Consider the following 17,409-nt stretch of genomic DNA (forward strand, 5'->3'; position numbering starts at 1 on the left):
CCTGACATATCATCCCCACCTTAGGGGTTCGACATTACACATTAGCAGTCGTACAGTTCTGTAGCTCTGAAGCTGAAGGTCTTAGGGGGCCTAAGTGAGGGGCTAGCAGTTCCGTTCTGGAGACTAGGTTGGGTTACTTCATTCCTCCTTCTTGGTGACTGTCACTGAAATCTGTTCCTAGTTTATGCAGGGTATCCATCTTTAAAGTCAGAGACAGTAGAGTAAGCCCTTACCATATGGCATCTTCCTCACCCTTTACAACACAGACCAAGAACATTCTGCGATTTGTTTCCAATTCATGTTAACTAGACTGGGATCCCACTGATAACCCAGGACAGTCTCTCCAGTCATATTTACAAAGACCCCGTGCAGGTTAATCTTGATTTCCAATGTGACAGACCTGGGAAGGAGACACCTCAACGGAGGAATTGCTATGGACGTGTCTGTAGGGCATTTGTTTTTATTGCTAAGTGACGTATGAGGACCCAGCCCTTTGGGTGGTTTTATCCTGAGGCAGGGCCTAGGCTGCTTAAAAAAAGGTTGCTGAATGTGAGCCTGGGAGCAAGCTAGATAGTAAGCAGCACTCGTCCATGGTTTGTGTGTCAAATTCCTGCCCTGACTTCCCTCAGTGACACTGCAACCTGCAAGCAGAGATACACTCTTTCTTCCTCAAGCCATTTGGTTATGGCATTCACCACGGCAGCAGACAAGCAAATCAGAATAGTGTGTCTGCCAGATGAGGTGGACTGTTTACAGGACCTGGGACTATGGACCGGGCACCTTTGAGTGTGTGTGTGTGTGTGTACATGTGTGTGTACGTGTGTTGGCCAGAGTTGGCGCTGCTCTGCAGTCTGATTCTGAGTTGCTGCTTCTGATCAGGAGACTTGAAACTAGCAGATCAGCACGAGCTGCTGCGGACTACTGTCTTCACCTAAGTATTTTTAGCAGAGTCTAATTCTCTCTTAAGACTATTAAATTAAGAGGGCATGAAGAGGGCCAAACAAGCATGAGTCAAACTTCTATATAACAACTGCTGATACAGTCTTTAAGGCAATGGAAGGAAAAGAGCAAATGAATGAAGCCTAAGTGAGAGGATTGTAGGAAACTAGAGATCACCTTCACTTACTACTTAAACATTGTAGAGAGTCAGATATGATGATTCAGATCTGTAATCTCAATATGTGGGAGAATCGGGAGAATCTAGAATTTGAGGCCAGTATAGGGTACATATCAAGACCCTCTTTAAAAAAAAGTCACTGAAGTATATTCATTTTGAGATTGTAGTAAATGCAACTTGAAAAATACCTATACCCAGTTTTTCCCAATGGCAATGTTTCTTTTGTAAACACAATACAGTATCAAATCCAGGAAGTTGGTTTGATAGCTACAATCTATCTTACTCAGATTTCCTTATAGAAACACTCTTCCTTATAGAAACACTCACTCATGTGTGTAAGCCTATCCATACACATTGTCATATATAGCTCGGAGTGAGCACCATCCCAGCCAAGGCACAGACAATTGAGTTCTTTTTGGATAGGGCTGTGCTATGTATGCCACCCAGGCTGGCCTCCAGCAGGTGTGTATAACCATAACTGGCTGGGTGTATTAATTGTAAAAAAAATTGTGTGTGTGTGTGTGTGTGTGTGTGAGAGAGAGAGAAAGAGAGAGAGAGAGAGAGAGAGAGAAAGAGAGAGAGAGAGAGAGAGAGAGAGAGAGAGAGAGAGAGAGAGAGAGAGAATATATTATGTGCCACTCTCAGAGCAGAGGCCAGGAGAGTGTTGGGCGCTGAAAGCTTGAGTTACGAGTGGTTGTCAGCTGCCTGGTGTGGGCCCTGGGAAGTAAACTCAGGCCTTCTGGGAAAACAGTACATGTTCTTAACCCTTGAACCATTTCTCCAGCCCCTGAATTTAGTAATTTTAAAAAATATTACTAATTATTTGATGAAAAGATCTCCACAGCTAAAAAGCCATTGGCTTAGCCCAATACTTTCATTTTGGAAAGAAGACACTTGGGTGCATGCCTCTGCATGCTCCAGCACAGGCATTATGAGAACTCTCAACCCGCTAGTGACCAGTATTAGTTAAGTTAACCAGCCAACACCACAAAACACATTCCAAACCCAAACCTTCCCACATCCCCTTAAATGTGAATACTTTAAAGCTTAGCAAACATGATGACTTAGTCTATTTCTATGGAAATCTTAGATATTCTGTTGTACTGGCTAGTTTTGTGTCAACTTGACACAGCTGGAGTTATCACAGAGAAAGGAGCTTCAGTTGAGGAAATGCCTCCATGAGATCCAACTGTAAGGCATTTCCTCAATTAGTGATCAAGGGGGAAAGGCCCCTCGTGGGTGGGACCATCTCTGGGCTGGTAGTCTTGGGTTCTATAAGAGAGCAGGCTGAGCAAGCCAGGGGAAGCAAGCCAGTAAGTAACATCCCTCCATGGCCTCTGCATCAGCTCCTGCTTCCTGACCTGTTTGAGTTCCAGTCTTGACTTCCTTTGGTGATGAACAGCAGTATGGAAGTGTAAGCCGAATAAACCCTTTCCTCCCCAACTTGCTTCTTGGTCATGATGTTTGTGCAGGAATAGAAACCCTGACTAAGACATCTGTTTAGAAGTGAACTGATGGGCTATTAATGACTGCCTGGTTTACAAGCCTGGCACATAGCAGGAGTCAAGTGGTGCCTGTTGGAAATAAAGAATCTCAACAACTGAAGAATACGTTCACTTACATATTTCATTGTGTGGATGGCTAGATCCCTCCATCACTGGGAAGCTGCAAGGTAAACGTAGAATTAAAGGGCAGTGGGAAGAACATGGTGTACAACCTCTTAGGGCTTCAGGGCATCTGGAGATGGGTGGCTCTTCTGTGGATGGTTAACTGAGGCCTTTTGGAAAGGACAACCACAGCCTCACAGTGATGCTGCCCGGAGAACGTTGTGTGTCACGCTTGCACAGACTGGGGGGAGTATTCAGGAAGCCTTCCTAGGGAAGAATTACTGTTTCTGTCAAACAGAACCAAGGGTAAAGGGACCTTCCACACTCAACTTACAGGAAGCCTTTTATTCACAAAACACAACCGAGGGCCTTGCAGAGAACAGTGGGCAGCTGGCTCCTGGCATCATTGAACTCATGGCCAGTAAAAGGTTTTGAGAAACTTTGGGATTTCCATTTTGAAACAGAACTTACTAGTTCCTATTGGGCAGGAGCTATGCTAATCTATTATTTCAATTTTACTATGCACTCCTGAAGTGTGTACAGACCTTATGATTTCTTGTCAAGATGGGTACGGTGTAGCCTTAGGTGGCCTAGAATTATGTAGACCAGGATGGCAAAAAATTTACAGAGATTTACCCATCTCTGCCTCCCAATGCTGGGACTGGATTTTATGACTTCTAGGTGTCTTCTGACTACGTAAGTCCTGATCTGTGTTTGAGAACAAATTCACCTAAGAAACTATCTGCTTATGAGAAAATTGATGGGCTGCTTTTCTTTTTCTTTTTTATTTTCTTATTAGGTATTTTCTTCATTTACATTTCCAATGCTATCCCAAAAGTCCCCCCATACCCTCCCCCCACTCCCCTACCCACTCCCTCCCACTTCTTGGCCCTGGCGTTCCCCTGTACTGAGGCATATAAAGTTTGCAAGACAGATGGGCCTCTCTTTCCACTGATGGCCGACTAGGCCATCTTCTGATACATAAGCAGCTAGAGACATGAGCTCCGGGGGTACTGGTTAGTTCATATTGTTGTTCCACCTATAGGGTTGCAGATCCCTTTAGCTCCTTGGGTACTTTCTCTAGCTCCTCCATTGGGGGCCCTGTGATCCATCCAATAGCTGATAGCTGACTGTGAGCCTTCACATCTGTGTTTGCTAGGCCCCGGCATAGCCTCACAAGAGACAGCTATATCTGGGTCCTTTCAGCAAAATCTTGCTAGTGTATGCAATGGTATCAGCGTTTGGAGGCTGATTATGGGATGGATCCCCGGGTATGGCAGTCTCTAGATGGTCCACCCTTTCGTCTCAGCTCCAAACTTTGTCTCTGTAACTCCTTCCATGGGTGTTTTGTTCCCAATTCTAAGAAGGGGCAAAGTGTCCACATTTTGGTCTTCGTTCTTCTTGAGTTTCATGTGTTTTGCAGATTGTATCTTATATCTTGGGTATTCTAAGTTTCTGGGCTAATATCCACTTATCAGTGAGTACATATCATGTAAGTTCTTTTGTGATTTGGTTACCTCACTCAGGATGGTGCCCTCCAGCTCCATCCATTTGCCTAGGAATTTCATAAATTCATTCTTTTTAATAGCTGAGTAGTACTCCATTGTGTAAATGTACCACATTTTCTGTATCCATCCATCTGGGTTCTTTCAAGCTTCTGGCTATTATAAATAAGGCTGCTATGAACATAGTGGAGCATGTGTGATGGGCTGTTTTTCAATCAGCATTTACTGAGCCTCTTTTATATTGCAATAAGATGTAATATAATTAACATATATACATATATATGTAGTATATATTGATAAAAATGAGAGAGAAAAGAAAGTAATAGAGAATAGTGTGAATTGCATTGGTAAACTATTTTGTGCTGCTGTGACAGACAGCCCTGCCTAGAAATCTCTCAACTGGGAGACCCGTGTGTGATGAAGCCGGATCTCCACCATCATGCCTGATGGATGCTACAAGCTTCTACACTCATGTCTCTCTGCTTACTATTTGTTCTCTTACTTTTGTTAGCTAAATACTTAAAATCACTTATTAAAAACTAAATGGTTATCAGAGATCATTCTCCCAACAGGCAATGTGTATTATATATTTCTAAATCCCAAGTTAATATTTATTTTCTTTTCCTTTCTTTCTTTCTTTCTTTCTTTCTTTCTTTCTTTCTTTCTTTCTTTCTTTCTTTCTTTCTTTCTTTCTTTCTTTCTTTCCTCCCTCCCTCCCTCCCTCCCTCCCTCCCTCCCTCCCTCCCTCCCTCCCTTCCTTTCTTTTTTTCTTTCTGTTTGTTTTGTTTTTTGAGACAGGGTTTCTCTGTGTAGCCCTGGCTGTCCTGGAACTCACTCTGTAGACCAGGCTGGCCTCAAACTCAGAAATCCACCTGCCTCTGCCTCCCAAGTGCTGGGATTAAAGGCATGCACCTCCACTGCCCAGCCAAGTTAATGTTTCTTATGTAATTATAAATAAAAATACTGAAAAAAGAAACATATTCTTTAAAGTTAAATTAAATATAATTTTATGTGTACGGGTGTTCTGCCTTCACGTAAGCCTGTGTACCACATGAACACTTGGTGTTTGCTGAGGCCAGAAGAGAATGTTGGAGCCTCTGAAACTGAAGTTATAGATGATTGTGAGCTGCCGTGTGGTTGCTGAGAACTGAACCTGGGTCTTCTGGAAGAGCAGCCAGTGCTCTTATCCACCGAGTCATCTCCCCAGACCCCTGAAACTGAACCTGTAAAGAAGTAATGTAATGTGTTACACTAAGTCTGGATGATGACATAGGAAATTATACTCAATAATATGCTAATGACAGACAAGAGAACAAGTTATTTAGTTTTATTAAAAATTTCCAATTTATAACCAAAATATACAACCACTACATTTAAAATCAGTTTTTACACTCACAGTTAAAGTGCTAAGAAAAACATTTACAAAACTGACATCAGTCTACTGTAAACAAAATAAATCTACAACAGCAGAGTGCAGAGCACACCCAGCTACCGTGACAGTACAGCCCATGCTCTAACTGGGTGTGCCCGCCCTACACAGACCCCCAACAACAGTAACTTTCCACTCTTCTGGAAATGATCTGTTTTAGCCGACACATGGAGAAGAAACATGAAGAACTAGTGCCACAAGATACAAGTCTTCACCACAAACACTTTCTAACTAGATGGCTGTATGATAAAACAAGGTTAGGTCTAGAATTTAGTTACCTCAGCAATTTAATTCGGAATAGTGTTTTAAAAACTAAATTGCTAAGTACCAGTTATTTAAAAATAAGTTTCAGAATAATGAAAAAGGAGTAGTTTTCCCACCTCCATATTCCTTGAAAACTTGTCAACAGAAAACAGGGAAAGTGTTTTTTGAGCAAGCATGGACAGTATTCACCTGTAAATTTCCTGTCATTGAGCAGAGCTGTCAATGTTTATGTGTTTGGTTCTCTTTCAGCAAGATAATAAGATTATAGTCACTGACAATTTAATATGAATTGTCTGAATTTGCTTCTTCCTAACACTTGAAGTAGGTCATACTTTGGACAGACTGATCAGAGCCACTGGAACGAGTAGGAACTAGAAAGGTTTCAGGCTGAGCATTTGGGGATCAGATCAGCTAAATTAGGGCTCACTGAGGGGCATCACTGAGGAAGAGGTGTACCAAGTCTCTACTGAAATCAAAGTACCTTTGTCTAACACAAGAATGCATCGAGAACTGAGACGCCCAGAATAACTCCAAGAGTGCAACGGGTACTGAGTAATGACTCCAAGCAACTATTTGAATTACTCACAACAATATGGGGCAATTTAGTCTGAGTTTGAAACAACCTAGTTTATACCTTTTTGGACCATAAAACTGAGAATTTCCTGGATAGGAGTTTCATATTCTTATCTGTGTGTTTATATTTCTATACCTTTGTTCCCCTGACCAGAAAGCTAAGTATAAAGAAAATCTTTAGATGAAAGCTTACAGAACATGTGTTGGCTGTATAGCATGGCATTCATTTATTTTGGAGGATAAAACTCTGTAGTTGGCAAAAATTGAGTACCTATTACACCAGGGGATTAGTCTACCTCTAAATGGTATTTGTCGACTATTCCCTTGACATTGTGACAGTATGTCAGCTTATAAAAGCTTGAAAATCAAACACAGACTTAGTGAAGAGCTTATGTATCTTAAGTGTTCTCAAAGGTATTTACTTCAGGTTGATAAAGTGTCTTTAAAAGCAGGAATTCAGCAACAAGACTGAGCAGTTTTTGAGATGACCTAAGAGTTGTCTCTTCTGATAGCCTGAGAAGAGTGGAGGTGAAAAGCTAACATCTCTTCTAAAACAGCCTAAGTCCCTAACATGTGCTTACTTCCTCCCAAGACAGCAATTTCACATGCTTAGAAGAGTATTTCCAACTATTCAGACTGAGAGAACCTTGAGCTCAAGTGTCAGAGAAATCACTCAACAACAGAGTTGTTCACTGAGACAAGAAAGTAAGAGACAGCTCATTAATATGGGATTTAGATATTCTGTATTACAGACAATGAATAACTATTATCATAGATACGTGTTTCTATAAATACTCCTCCAACCTATCAGATTAAAATATTAGAGAGTATTTTTTTTTCTCATTTTTGAAAACAGGGTCTTGTTATGTAGCTCAGCCTGGCCGTCAGTTCCTGGCAATCCTCTGGCCTCATTTAGCCTTGCCTCCTAAATGCTGGGATTATAGACATATATCTATCACGTTGGACTTGAAAACAACACTTCCTAATTTAAAATTTTAATTTTGAGAATTAATTTTTATAATAGTTCCTACAAAGGAAATAAGCCAGCACGATGCTCCAGGCTCTATAAACTGTACTCTGGAAGCTGGCGGGGGGAGAGGGGGAGGTGACAATGTGTACTTTACCACGAGGAAACAAAGCTTTAAACTTCAGTGAGAAAGTAAGACTCAAAATCAAAATCTAGAAACTGAAAATAAAAGCAGAAAAGCTGTTTGCAGTTGGTATTAAAGGGCTGGAGATATGGTTCAGTGGCAGAAGGTGTGGATAATAAAAGAAAGGCCTGGTTCCACATTCGTCACAGACAGACACACACACACACACACACACACACACACACACACACACACACACACAATTAGGAAGGAAAGGAAGGAAGGAAAAATATAAGCTGATGTTAAGTACATGAGAAGCTCACGACTGCAACCTTGGCACTCAGGAGGCCATGCGGGAAGAATGTAAGCTTCAAGGCTAGTCTACACAACACAGCAAGTTCAAGGCCTTGATACCTGATAGAAAAGACCAAGGTCTGGTGAGCTGGAACACTTGCCGAATATATGCAAGGCTCTGGTAGCAGGCAAGGCCCTAGTCCCAGGGGAAATAATAAAGCAAACATAAAACACGAGAAGCTGGATGGTTCTGGGGAAGTTGGAGCACTATAAAAAGAGAAATGATAACAAAATCCACATTTATTCAGCTTCCAGAGTCTGAATGCCTTTCCCCTTCTCCCTCTACTTGGTTTTTGACACGGTCTTACTATGTAGCTCAGGTTGGCCTATAATTATATACCATGCAGCACAAGATGGCCTTAAATGTATAATTCTTCTGTCTTAGCCTCTCAAGAGACTGGGATTCCAGTGTGAGTCCCCACACTTAGCTTAAACAAACATTTTCATGCTAGAGAATCCATTTTATGATTTAAACAATTTCACACTTATATTATTTTCAAGGCATATTCATCTCAGCTCAATGTAAAAATCTACTGTGCAGATTTCTTTAAAAAAATGATTTCATAGTAAGTGCTTCTGCTGACACGATTAGTTCTGGGAAAATGACCTGAGACAGGGCTGAGGGAAGAGATGTGCCAGCTTTTCAAAACTGAGGGTGGAAGGGTGGCTAGACAAACAGAAAAAGAAAAGAAGGATAACTATAAACCACCCCTCTAGGGTTACTTTTTTTTCTTATAGAACTTCTCATTATCAATCCCCAATATTCATTGAAACTGGACTTCATAGTCAATGTATGCAACAACAAGGACTTGTAAGAGCCAGAAAACTGAAAATAAATGTGCTGTTTTTAGAGACAATTTAAAAAAATGTTAACGGTTATGGTTAATGGCAGAATACATCCGAGGAATATGTTGCTAAGCAACTGGGTCACTTTGCAACGTCAGAGCATGCACTCACCGAATCACATGCCTATGATGTTACTAAGTGATATGACCCTATGGGACCACTGCTGTATGGACAGGGTGTCTGAAACAGGACTTAACCTTGGGATCCTCTTGCCTTAGGCTGCCATGTGTTTCCTAACTAAAAATGACTAAAGCATCATTATGCAGCATATGGCCATAGGACTCTCTGAGAGACTGAGCATCTAATTTCTGAGAACCAGTGACAGACCTAAGACAAGGGATTAAATGTAGCTAAGGAAATCTAATAGGCGCTGAGGCTGTGTATATAGCTCACTGGTAGAATGGCTGCCTAGCACATGCTTGTTCACCAGAACCAAAGGGGATGGGAGGGGCAACAAAGCTGACATAGTTAGAAAAAAAATCCCACTAGAAACCAGTACATCAACCTATACCTACTTCCTAATGCTATGAACTCATCAGACTTCAGTCTCAACTGTACACTGTATGTCTACAGTCCAAGGCATTCAAGATGTCTGAAGGGATGCAGACAGTCAGAGCTAAGAAACCCACCTTCCAACTGGGTGGGCTGGAGGAATGGCTCAGTGGTTAGAAGATCTTTCAGGACTGGGGTTAGATTCCCAGCACCCACATAGTGGCACACAACCCTCTATAGCCTTATTTCAGGGGATCCCTCAGTGCCAGGCATTCAAATGGTACACAGACACAGATCCAGGCAGAACATCCAAACACATAAGATTAGAAGATAGCAAGTGAGATTTCCTTGATCCAATTCATGTAAAGCGTCATTAATTTACAAGAGAATTCTATTGAAAGGATGAAGCTATTGGAATCTGTTTTATTAAAGACTACTTACAATTTTTTATTAATTTATTTTGTTTATGTGTGTGCATGTGCACTACAACCCGCATGTGGAGGTCAAAGGACAACTTGTGGGAGTCTGTTCTCTCCCCCATCATATGAGTGTCTAGGCTAGAAACCAACACTGTCAGGCACGGCAGCAAGTGCCAGTACCTGCCACGTCATCTCACTGGCCCCAGGAGAATTAAGGGAACTTTATGGTAATATTCTCTGCAAAGCCAGGACAAATGAACAATAACAAGTCACATTTATCTCTAACAATATTTTATGAGTTTTATTTTCAATGCTGGGACTGAACCCATGGCCCTGTCTATTGCTGAGCTAAATCCTAATCCTGCTAATATTTTAAAATCGGTCATCGCTTTTCTGTGGCAATCTGCAACTACACATATTCAATGAAGTTGAGGAGGCAGTTAAAGAGTTCTATTCCATTTCTCTAAGTTCTTTAGACTTTATAATCAATCTGGGCAGTGGTGGCACATAACTTTAAGCCTCTCACGTGGGAGGCAGAGGCAACCAGATCTCTGAGTTCAAGGTCAGCCTGATCTACAGAGCAAGTTCCAGGACAGCCAGGACTACACAGAGAAACATTGTCTTGAAAAACCAAAATAATAGTAATAGTAGTAGTAGCAGTAGCAGCAGCAGCAGCAGCAAAAACAACACTAATGAAAGCTGGAAAAACCTGACAGCCTTTTAATTAGCAAAGGGACCGGTGCTGTCAGCGATCTGTTCATCACTGATTTTATTTTGAACACATGCTAGGGAGGTACTCTCCCAATGAGCTACACTACAGCTCTACAGAATGCATTTGGTATGAGGGCTGGACTAGAAAATCTATATTCATAATTAAGAGAACAAATATCAAAAATATCATGTCATTTCTTTTGTTTATCAACTTATGTTGACATCTAAATTTTTCCCATTAAAAGCCATGCCTGGTATTTATAACTTCTTTTACTTTTATTATCTATAATTTTCCTCTTTTAAAAATCGCTTAAGTTAGAACATGGTGGCATGTCTGAAATCCCAGCACTTGCCTGGCAAGGGTGAGAGTTCCATGAGCTCAAAGCCAGCCTGGGATATACACCTAAGCCTCTGAGATCAGCCTGAGCCAGTCTGTGAGGGGGCTGGAAATGGAGCCCACTGTCAGGATACTTTTCTAACACTGGGGTCCTAGAGTGCAGCTGCCTTAGCTGAGTAAGCTGATCGAGCAAACAGAGTTTATGGGAAGACAATACAAGTGAGCTCTCAACAATGACTATAAAATGGTCAAGGGAGAAACAAATTAGAGTCTGGTGGAATCTGAGACTCCTAATCTAATTCCTGAATTCCTTTCAACTGCAAACAAAAATGCTCTATCGGGTTAACAGAGCTCACTGAAAGGAGAGGCAAAACTAGATATCAGCTTTCCTGACTCAAAAATCCTTGGATATTTTTTAAAATAACACAATGCATTCTTACTAGTTATTAACTAAAACCTTGCCAAAACAAAGCCATTGAGTTCTAAATTTTAAAAAGCCAGGTAGCAAAAACAAAGAATCATCTAAAAGTCTGCAAATTTGAGCAAGCCCGATTATATACCAAAAAGCTTAAGGCCATAATACTACTAATAAAATAATACACTTATCTGCTTTAAGAAATATAACAAGCTCGAAAAAGTCAAAAGTACTAATTCGATAGTGGTAATGAGTAGAATAATAGAACACTGAATATTTATAAATAAAAATTACTAATTTTTAATTATCTTTACCTTAAGATTTCTTAATCTTTATTTCTTTTTTGAGACAAGGTCTTCTATATAGTCCTAACTGCCCTGGAACTCACTATGAAGATCAGGATGACCTCACAAGAGATTCTCCTGCCTCGGCCTCCGGAGTGCTAAGATGTGTGTCACTACCCCTGGCAAATTTTAAACTTTTGAATTATTAGACAGTAGAAAACATTTTTAACTATGGGAAGTGGTGCTAATAAAACTAGAGTCAATTATAAACAATTCTACCATCCCCCCAAAAATCCCCGAAAAGGGCAAGATAGGTTTCTGGTGACTATTTAGGTAAAAAGGTAAATATAACTTATCATTCAACATAGTTAAATATATTGAACTTAATGCATTTTGTACTCCCTCGACCTTTGATCAAAATATTAGAGGAAACTTTAAAAAACCTTTAAAGCCAGACTTCCTAGTTAGAGAACACAGGGATAAACATACTTACTACTATGTGCTGACTATAAGTTAACTAAACTCCTATGTCTACTAAAATGGCGGTCTGAACAGACTTTTAATATTGTTTTTTCTCTCTCAGATTTGGATCTTGAAAGATAAGCATTATTCTGTATCAGTATAATTACTAAAGATAAATAGGATTAGAATTAGATTAGAGAAAGCAATTGTAGTCTAGCGCATGGGGAGGCATGCCTACTCTTCCTATGCCTGTCCCAGTACTCATGTGGCTGTAACAACAAAAAATGAAAAGGAAGGAAAGCCAGAAGAGATGTACAAATGCCAATGCATTTCCATATACAGTAATCAAATTTATGTAAATGTATATACATTATACATAGTTGAATTAAATGAACATTTTTCATATTTTGTATTTATGTGTGTGTGTTACAAGTGTGTTGGTGTCAGGAGGCCAGAAGGGAATGTTAGATCCCCAGAGCTGGAGCTACAGTAGGCACTGTGAGCACAAGGGAGGGAGGAACTGAACTTGGGTCCTTTGGAAGAGCAGCAGGTCCACTTACCCACTGACCTGTTTCTGCAATCCCAAGCTTTTCTCATCCTAGCTGTCACAAAAAGGCATAAAAGAAGCTTAAACGAATCCTGAGTTTACTTATGAACCTAGGTTCTATAAACCTCCTATCTCTTGCATCTTTTTTGTGTGAAACTGAAAAGATTCTTACTTTACACAGATTTTTAACAAATTCACAATGGGGGTGTGTGTGTATAAAAACAATTCTCATGGTCTGAGTGCCATGTAGTTAGCTAGTCGCTAAACATTTACTGGAAAGCTTACTCTGTACTAAGCCCTGTGCTAATTGTTATTCATCAACTGCTCTCTGAAACAAATTACTGTTTTGAGCTTAATACTGCCTTGGATCTTTTTGCCTAATTATTGAATAAAACCATATTGCTAAAATCAAAGTTCTTTTCAAAACCCTTTTAATAATATTAACATTTTAGAGGGCACTATCATTTTCTTGGTTGTCAATTGAACAAAGAAAACACTAAGTATTAACATATGCCAATCACAACAGAAATTAAAGTAACCTATATGGTAAGAAAACTGTCCAGACTTGTTCAAGACAAGTTAAACAGGTTAAGATTTGGAATTAACTGTTCTGCTGTCATTCTTCAATGGTTTCTTCAAAAAAAAAAAAAAAAAAAAAGATTCTTAAAACCTGGCGCAGTAACATGATAAAGAGCATGGCCCAAATTGAACAGCTACTTAAACCAAACAGTACTGTGCTGAGTGCACAGAACAAGTGAAGGATGGTACTTGGTGAAGGTGACTGTAAGGTTAACATTATCCATATACGCATCACCACTACCAAAGCAAGAGGAAATGCAACAACACACACAAACTCTGGAAGCACAAAGGTGAGACTTTCATGGCAATGCTCTCTTCACTGTCTACACTTGGCCCACTTTAAAAGACAACCAACTAGCACTTGGCAATAGGCAGTGATGCAGATGGTGGCAGATGACATCTTTGAGCTCACACTGGTCTCCTCTCTTCACTGCTGTTTGGTTTGTGGATGTTTGTTTTGGTTTGCTCATGCTGTTCCCGGAGCTTCTCTGACAGAAGCTTCATGAGTTATTGATCTGTTTATAGACAAGTTATCAGTTATAAGGGACTTTGGGCCTCTCCAAGTGGTAACCCCAGTTCCAAGGAGAAAGCTGGCAAGACAGAGGAAAGAGAAAGCATGTGGGGCCAAATGCTCACATGTGTCTTATGAAGAATGGGTAATCTCTACTGATGCATACTTCGGAGAAGCAACATGACAGAAGTAAGTCATGGCTACCAGGAAACTGGCTCTTCTGTCATGTGGGCACTCCTAGTTTTAAAGGGCGAGAGAAGCAGACACACGAATTAAACATGTGTCTAGAAATGTACTACAGTAGACCTCCAATAAAGCTCTTTAGTCCTCAAGAATCTTAATCCTGCACATTTCACAACACTTCAGTTTCAAAGAGCTTCCAGACTGTTGTTTTCATTTGATCTCAATTTGACAACTTTGTGAGGTAGGTAGAGGAGATATTCATCTTCAATCTTCATCTTTAAACAAGAGGAGCTAGGCTCACGGAGGCTGACTTGTTCAAAGTTGAAAACTAGCATATGGCAAAGCCAGACCTCTCCAGAGTCTAGGGTATATATATATATATTTTTTTTCTGGGTGTGATTCTTGGATAACCTGCTAAGACTCTTCTGTGGTATTTTTAGAAATACACATTTGTGAAATCCTACTGCCTTTGATTTATTGAGTAAGACTCTCTAGAGAGGAGAGCCGAGAATTCTGCATTTTATAGTGGATTAGAGCAGAGTAAGAAGCAACTGCATATCAGGAAACAATGTAAGTGTACTACTGAGTCTGGCTCCATCTTCCTGTGGTCAAATCTGATGCCATCAACCTATCTTTAGGGGAAAGTGAGCTTAAAAGAACAGCTTCAAGCCGGGCTACACTAACAATCACCTGAAAAGCTGGTTGTTTTTAAAGCATCAACTCAGACCTGACAGAAAGATGTTGGCTACTGAGAGTTCCAGAGTGATCTGTACCCGCAATCAGGGCTGAGGATCACTTATATTTTCTGAATCACATATTAGCATTTTCAAGAATTTTTCTTTCTGATCAATTTCATACAAATAAAGTTCACAGTTCATAACCTAAATCATTTAAGCTTTACAAAATAAAATGTCAAGAGGTTTTTACTTGATATTTTTAAGATTAAACGATATTCACAGAAAGAGTAACCATGCTCCACTTAGTTAAAATGATTTTCAAGAACCCAGGTCGATCACCATTTTGGACTTAAGAGTATATATTTCAGCTGTAAACCAGAGTAATTCAGAAAATAGGGATGTGGGCAAAAGCTGTAGCCAACTGGCTACTGGGGAATCTGGGGCAGACAATCAGCTCATTATAGGAGGGCCTGGGTACCAAGGTCTAATGGCTTTGGCAAGATCACATCTCACTGTAGAAAAATACGACAATGAATACACAGAAAATATTTTGCCATTTGTAACTTTTTTTTTTACCACTAAAACCCCTTATAATGTGTGATGCTTATTTTACTGCATGCCTCCACAGAACATATATGAACATGAAGTTGTCTACTATTTCCTGGGAAAAATGGCCACAAATTAAAATGTTTCTATCATGCATATGGATATTATAAAAGCATAGCCCATAAAAGTAATATTTACAAAACAAAACCCAATCCAATTACAGGGGAATGCTCATCTCTGCCTCTACTCCAGTGCTCATCCACAGCCTGCATATCTTGGGGGAAGACTGACAGACTTTGAGACAACCTCCCACAGGCCAACCAGATCTTCCATGGCACTGTTATCTTAGCTAAAATACTCTTGCTGGCTTATCAAAGTCTTCTACAGTTTAAAAACGGTTCCTTTTTTCACTCTGTGGAAATAAACCTACAAAGACCTAGTATTCATCTGAGAAATAAACCTTGCATAGAAATTTTCTTTAATTCTGAAACTTTGTTTTATTAACAGAGCTACCAGAATGTCATTTCACAACTAGTTCATATTATATGAAAATTCACTACAAAGCAGTCACCACACATAGAGGATTTTTCTAGATATAAAATAAGCATGTTTATAAAAATGCTCACCAGACAATCATCTCTTCACAGCCTAGAAAGAATTACTTTTGTGATGACATGATCCTTAGGGTTTGGGATGTGTTCACACCCCAGGGTTGATGTGATACAAAGAGCAAAGATCTACTTTCCCAGTGGGCACACTCTGCCCAAGAAAGCAGAGCGACAGTGAGTTACAGCAGCCAGCCATGCGAAGGCAAAAACTAAAACCTGCTTTTCAACAGCACACATTTCACCTTAGACAAGACTAAGCACTGGTTCCATCCTCCTCAATAACACGGTTCATGCTGGTGCCATGTGTAATGTGAGTCATGGGGTTGTTACTGAGGTCTCGGATGCTGCTGTGTCGGGACTGCTCGTTGAGCCGATGAGAACTACTGTGCCTGGAATGATCCGTCAGCCGTGACATGCTGCCGTGAGGTAGTCTCTCCTCCATTCCTCGGTAACTGCAGGGAGTGTACCTGCACAAGAGAGGTGGTTTTGAAGTGGGTAACAGAACATACCAGAAAATAGGACTAATAGTTTTCATTAAAATGCCTTAGTAACTGAAGTGCTCAGTAAATCAACAGTGAGAAGGCAGTAATTGACATGATTATTTAAAGTAATTCCATTACGCTGTAGAATTATCCAATGTGGCTAACAGAAAGATAATCCACTTAGGTCCAGGATGAAGGTCCTACTCCCTGCAAAAGGGCAAAAGGAAACCACGTAAGGCCGACCTACTTGGAACTATGTTAAGTATGGATACTTTCCTTACTCAAGTACGTTTCAAAAACACTGGGATCAGAGAGACGAGGAAGGGACTGAGGTCTCCCTTTAGACTCTCCAAGCTGAGGTAAAGCAGCAGCAGTGCAAATGTCAGTTTTACTAAAAGACTTGGGCTGGAGGAAGGAACACTCGAAACCAGAGGAGAATGAACTGCCACGCACTGATGACATCTGTGCCCATATTGTCTAGTTGAGCTAGTCAACAGCTCAATCAATCATCTGTAAGCGAGCTTAGTTATCTTCCTCAGGCTTACAGCTGTGCCCATACTAATTTACAGAAGTTACGTCTACTTGGCAGTTGCATCCTGATACTCTGTATCCAATTCTCTCCTAATTATGTGCACTCCTAGCTGGGCTTTGCACACATCAGCCGGGCTACACAGCTTACTACAGGTAGCCTTCCTATCCAGAAACACAACAGGGACTGTTCAAATTTTCTTTTGTTGAAATCCTGACTCACTGAGCCACATCAGAGGTAAGAATAGAAAAAAACCAATAGGCTAGAGAGATGGCTCGGCAGTTGAGAACATTTCCACTGGCTGTTTTCCAGAGGTCCTGAGTTCAATTCCCAGCAACCACATGGCGCCATAACCATCTATAATGAGATCTGGGGCACTCTCTTCTGGTGTGCAGGCATACATGCACGCAGAACATCATCACCATCATCAACATCATCATCATCATCCCTCAGCCATTGGAATAAAGAATTATTAGTTCTAGGCCAGTCAAGCTTAAGAAGACCAATTGCATCTTTTTTACTGGTCCACTTACAAAAGCTCACATGGTATTTGTCAATCTTTCTGGCTTAATAATGAGTTTTTCAAGGATAAGCACCATATTTTATTATTATTATTATTTTTAAGACTTATTATATGTGAGTACACTGTAGCTGTCCTCAGACACACCAAAGAGGGCATTCAGATCCCATTACAGATGGTTGTGAGCCACCATGTGGTTGCTGGGAATTGAACTCAGAACCTCTGGAAGAGCAACCAGTGCTCTTAACCATCTCTTCAGTCCCGTATTTTATCTTTCAATCTTTAGAACATTGAGAATTTTTTTCTAAAATACCTTTGCTC

The 17,409-nt window shown here is 40.4% G+C and overlaps 1 protein-coding gene across 1 annotated transcript in view; it reads right to left on the reverse strand.

Annotated features, from left to right (window-relative positions):
- Positions 1-5,532: 5,532 nt before the first annotated feature.
- The window catches only part of Fzd3 (frizzled class receptor 3), a 70,023-nt gene continuing 58,146 nt past the window's right edge, over positions 5,533-17,409 (reverse strand). Inside the window, exon 7 of the mRNA NM_021458.2 lies at positions 5,533-16,024. Coding sequence (NP_067433.1) covers positions 15,811-16,024 — 214 coding nt within the window. The 3' untranslated portion in view covers positions 5,533-15,810. The remainder of the gene's footprint in view (positions 16,025-17,409) is intronic.

The sequence above is a fragment of the Mus musculus genome, chromosome 14 (genome assembly GCF_000001635.26).
Source record: "Mus musculus strain C57BL/6J chromosome 14, GRCm38.p6 C57BL/6J".
NCBI lineage: Eukaryota > Metazoa > Chordata > Mammalia > Rodentia > Muridae > Mus > Mus musculus.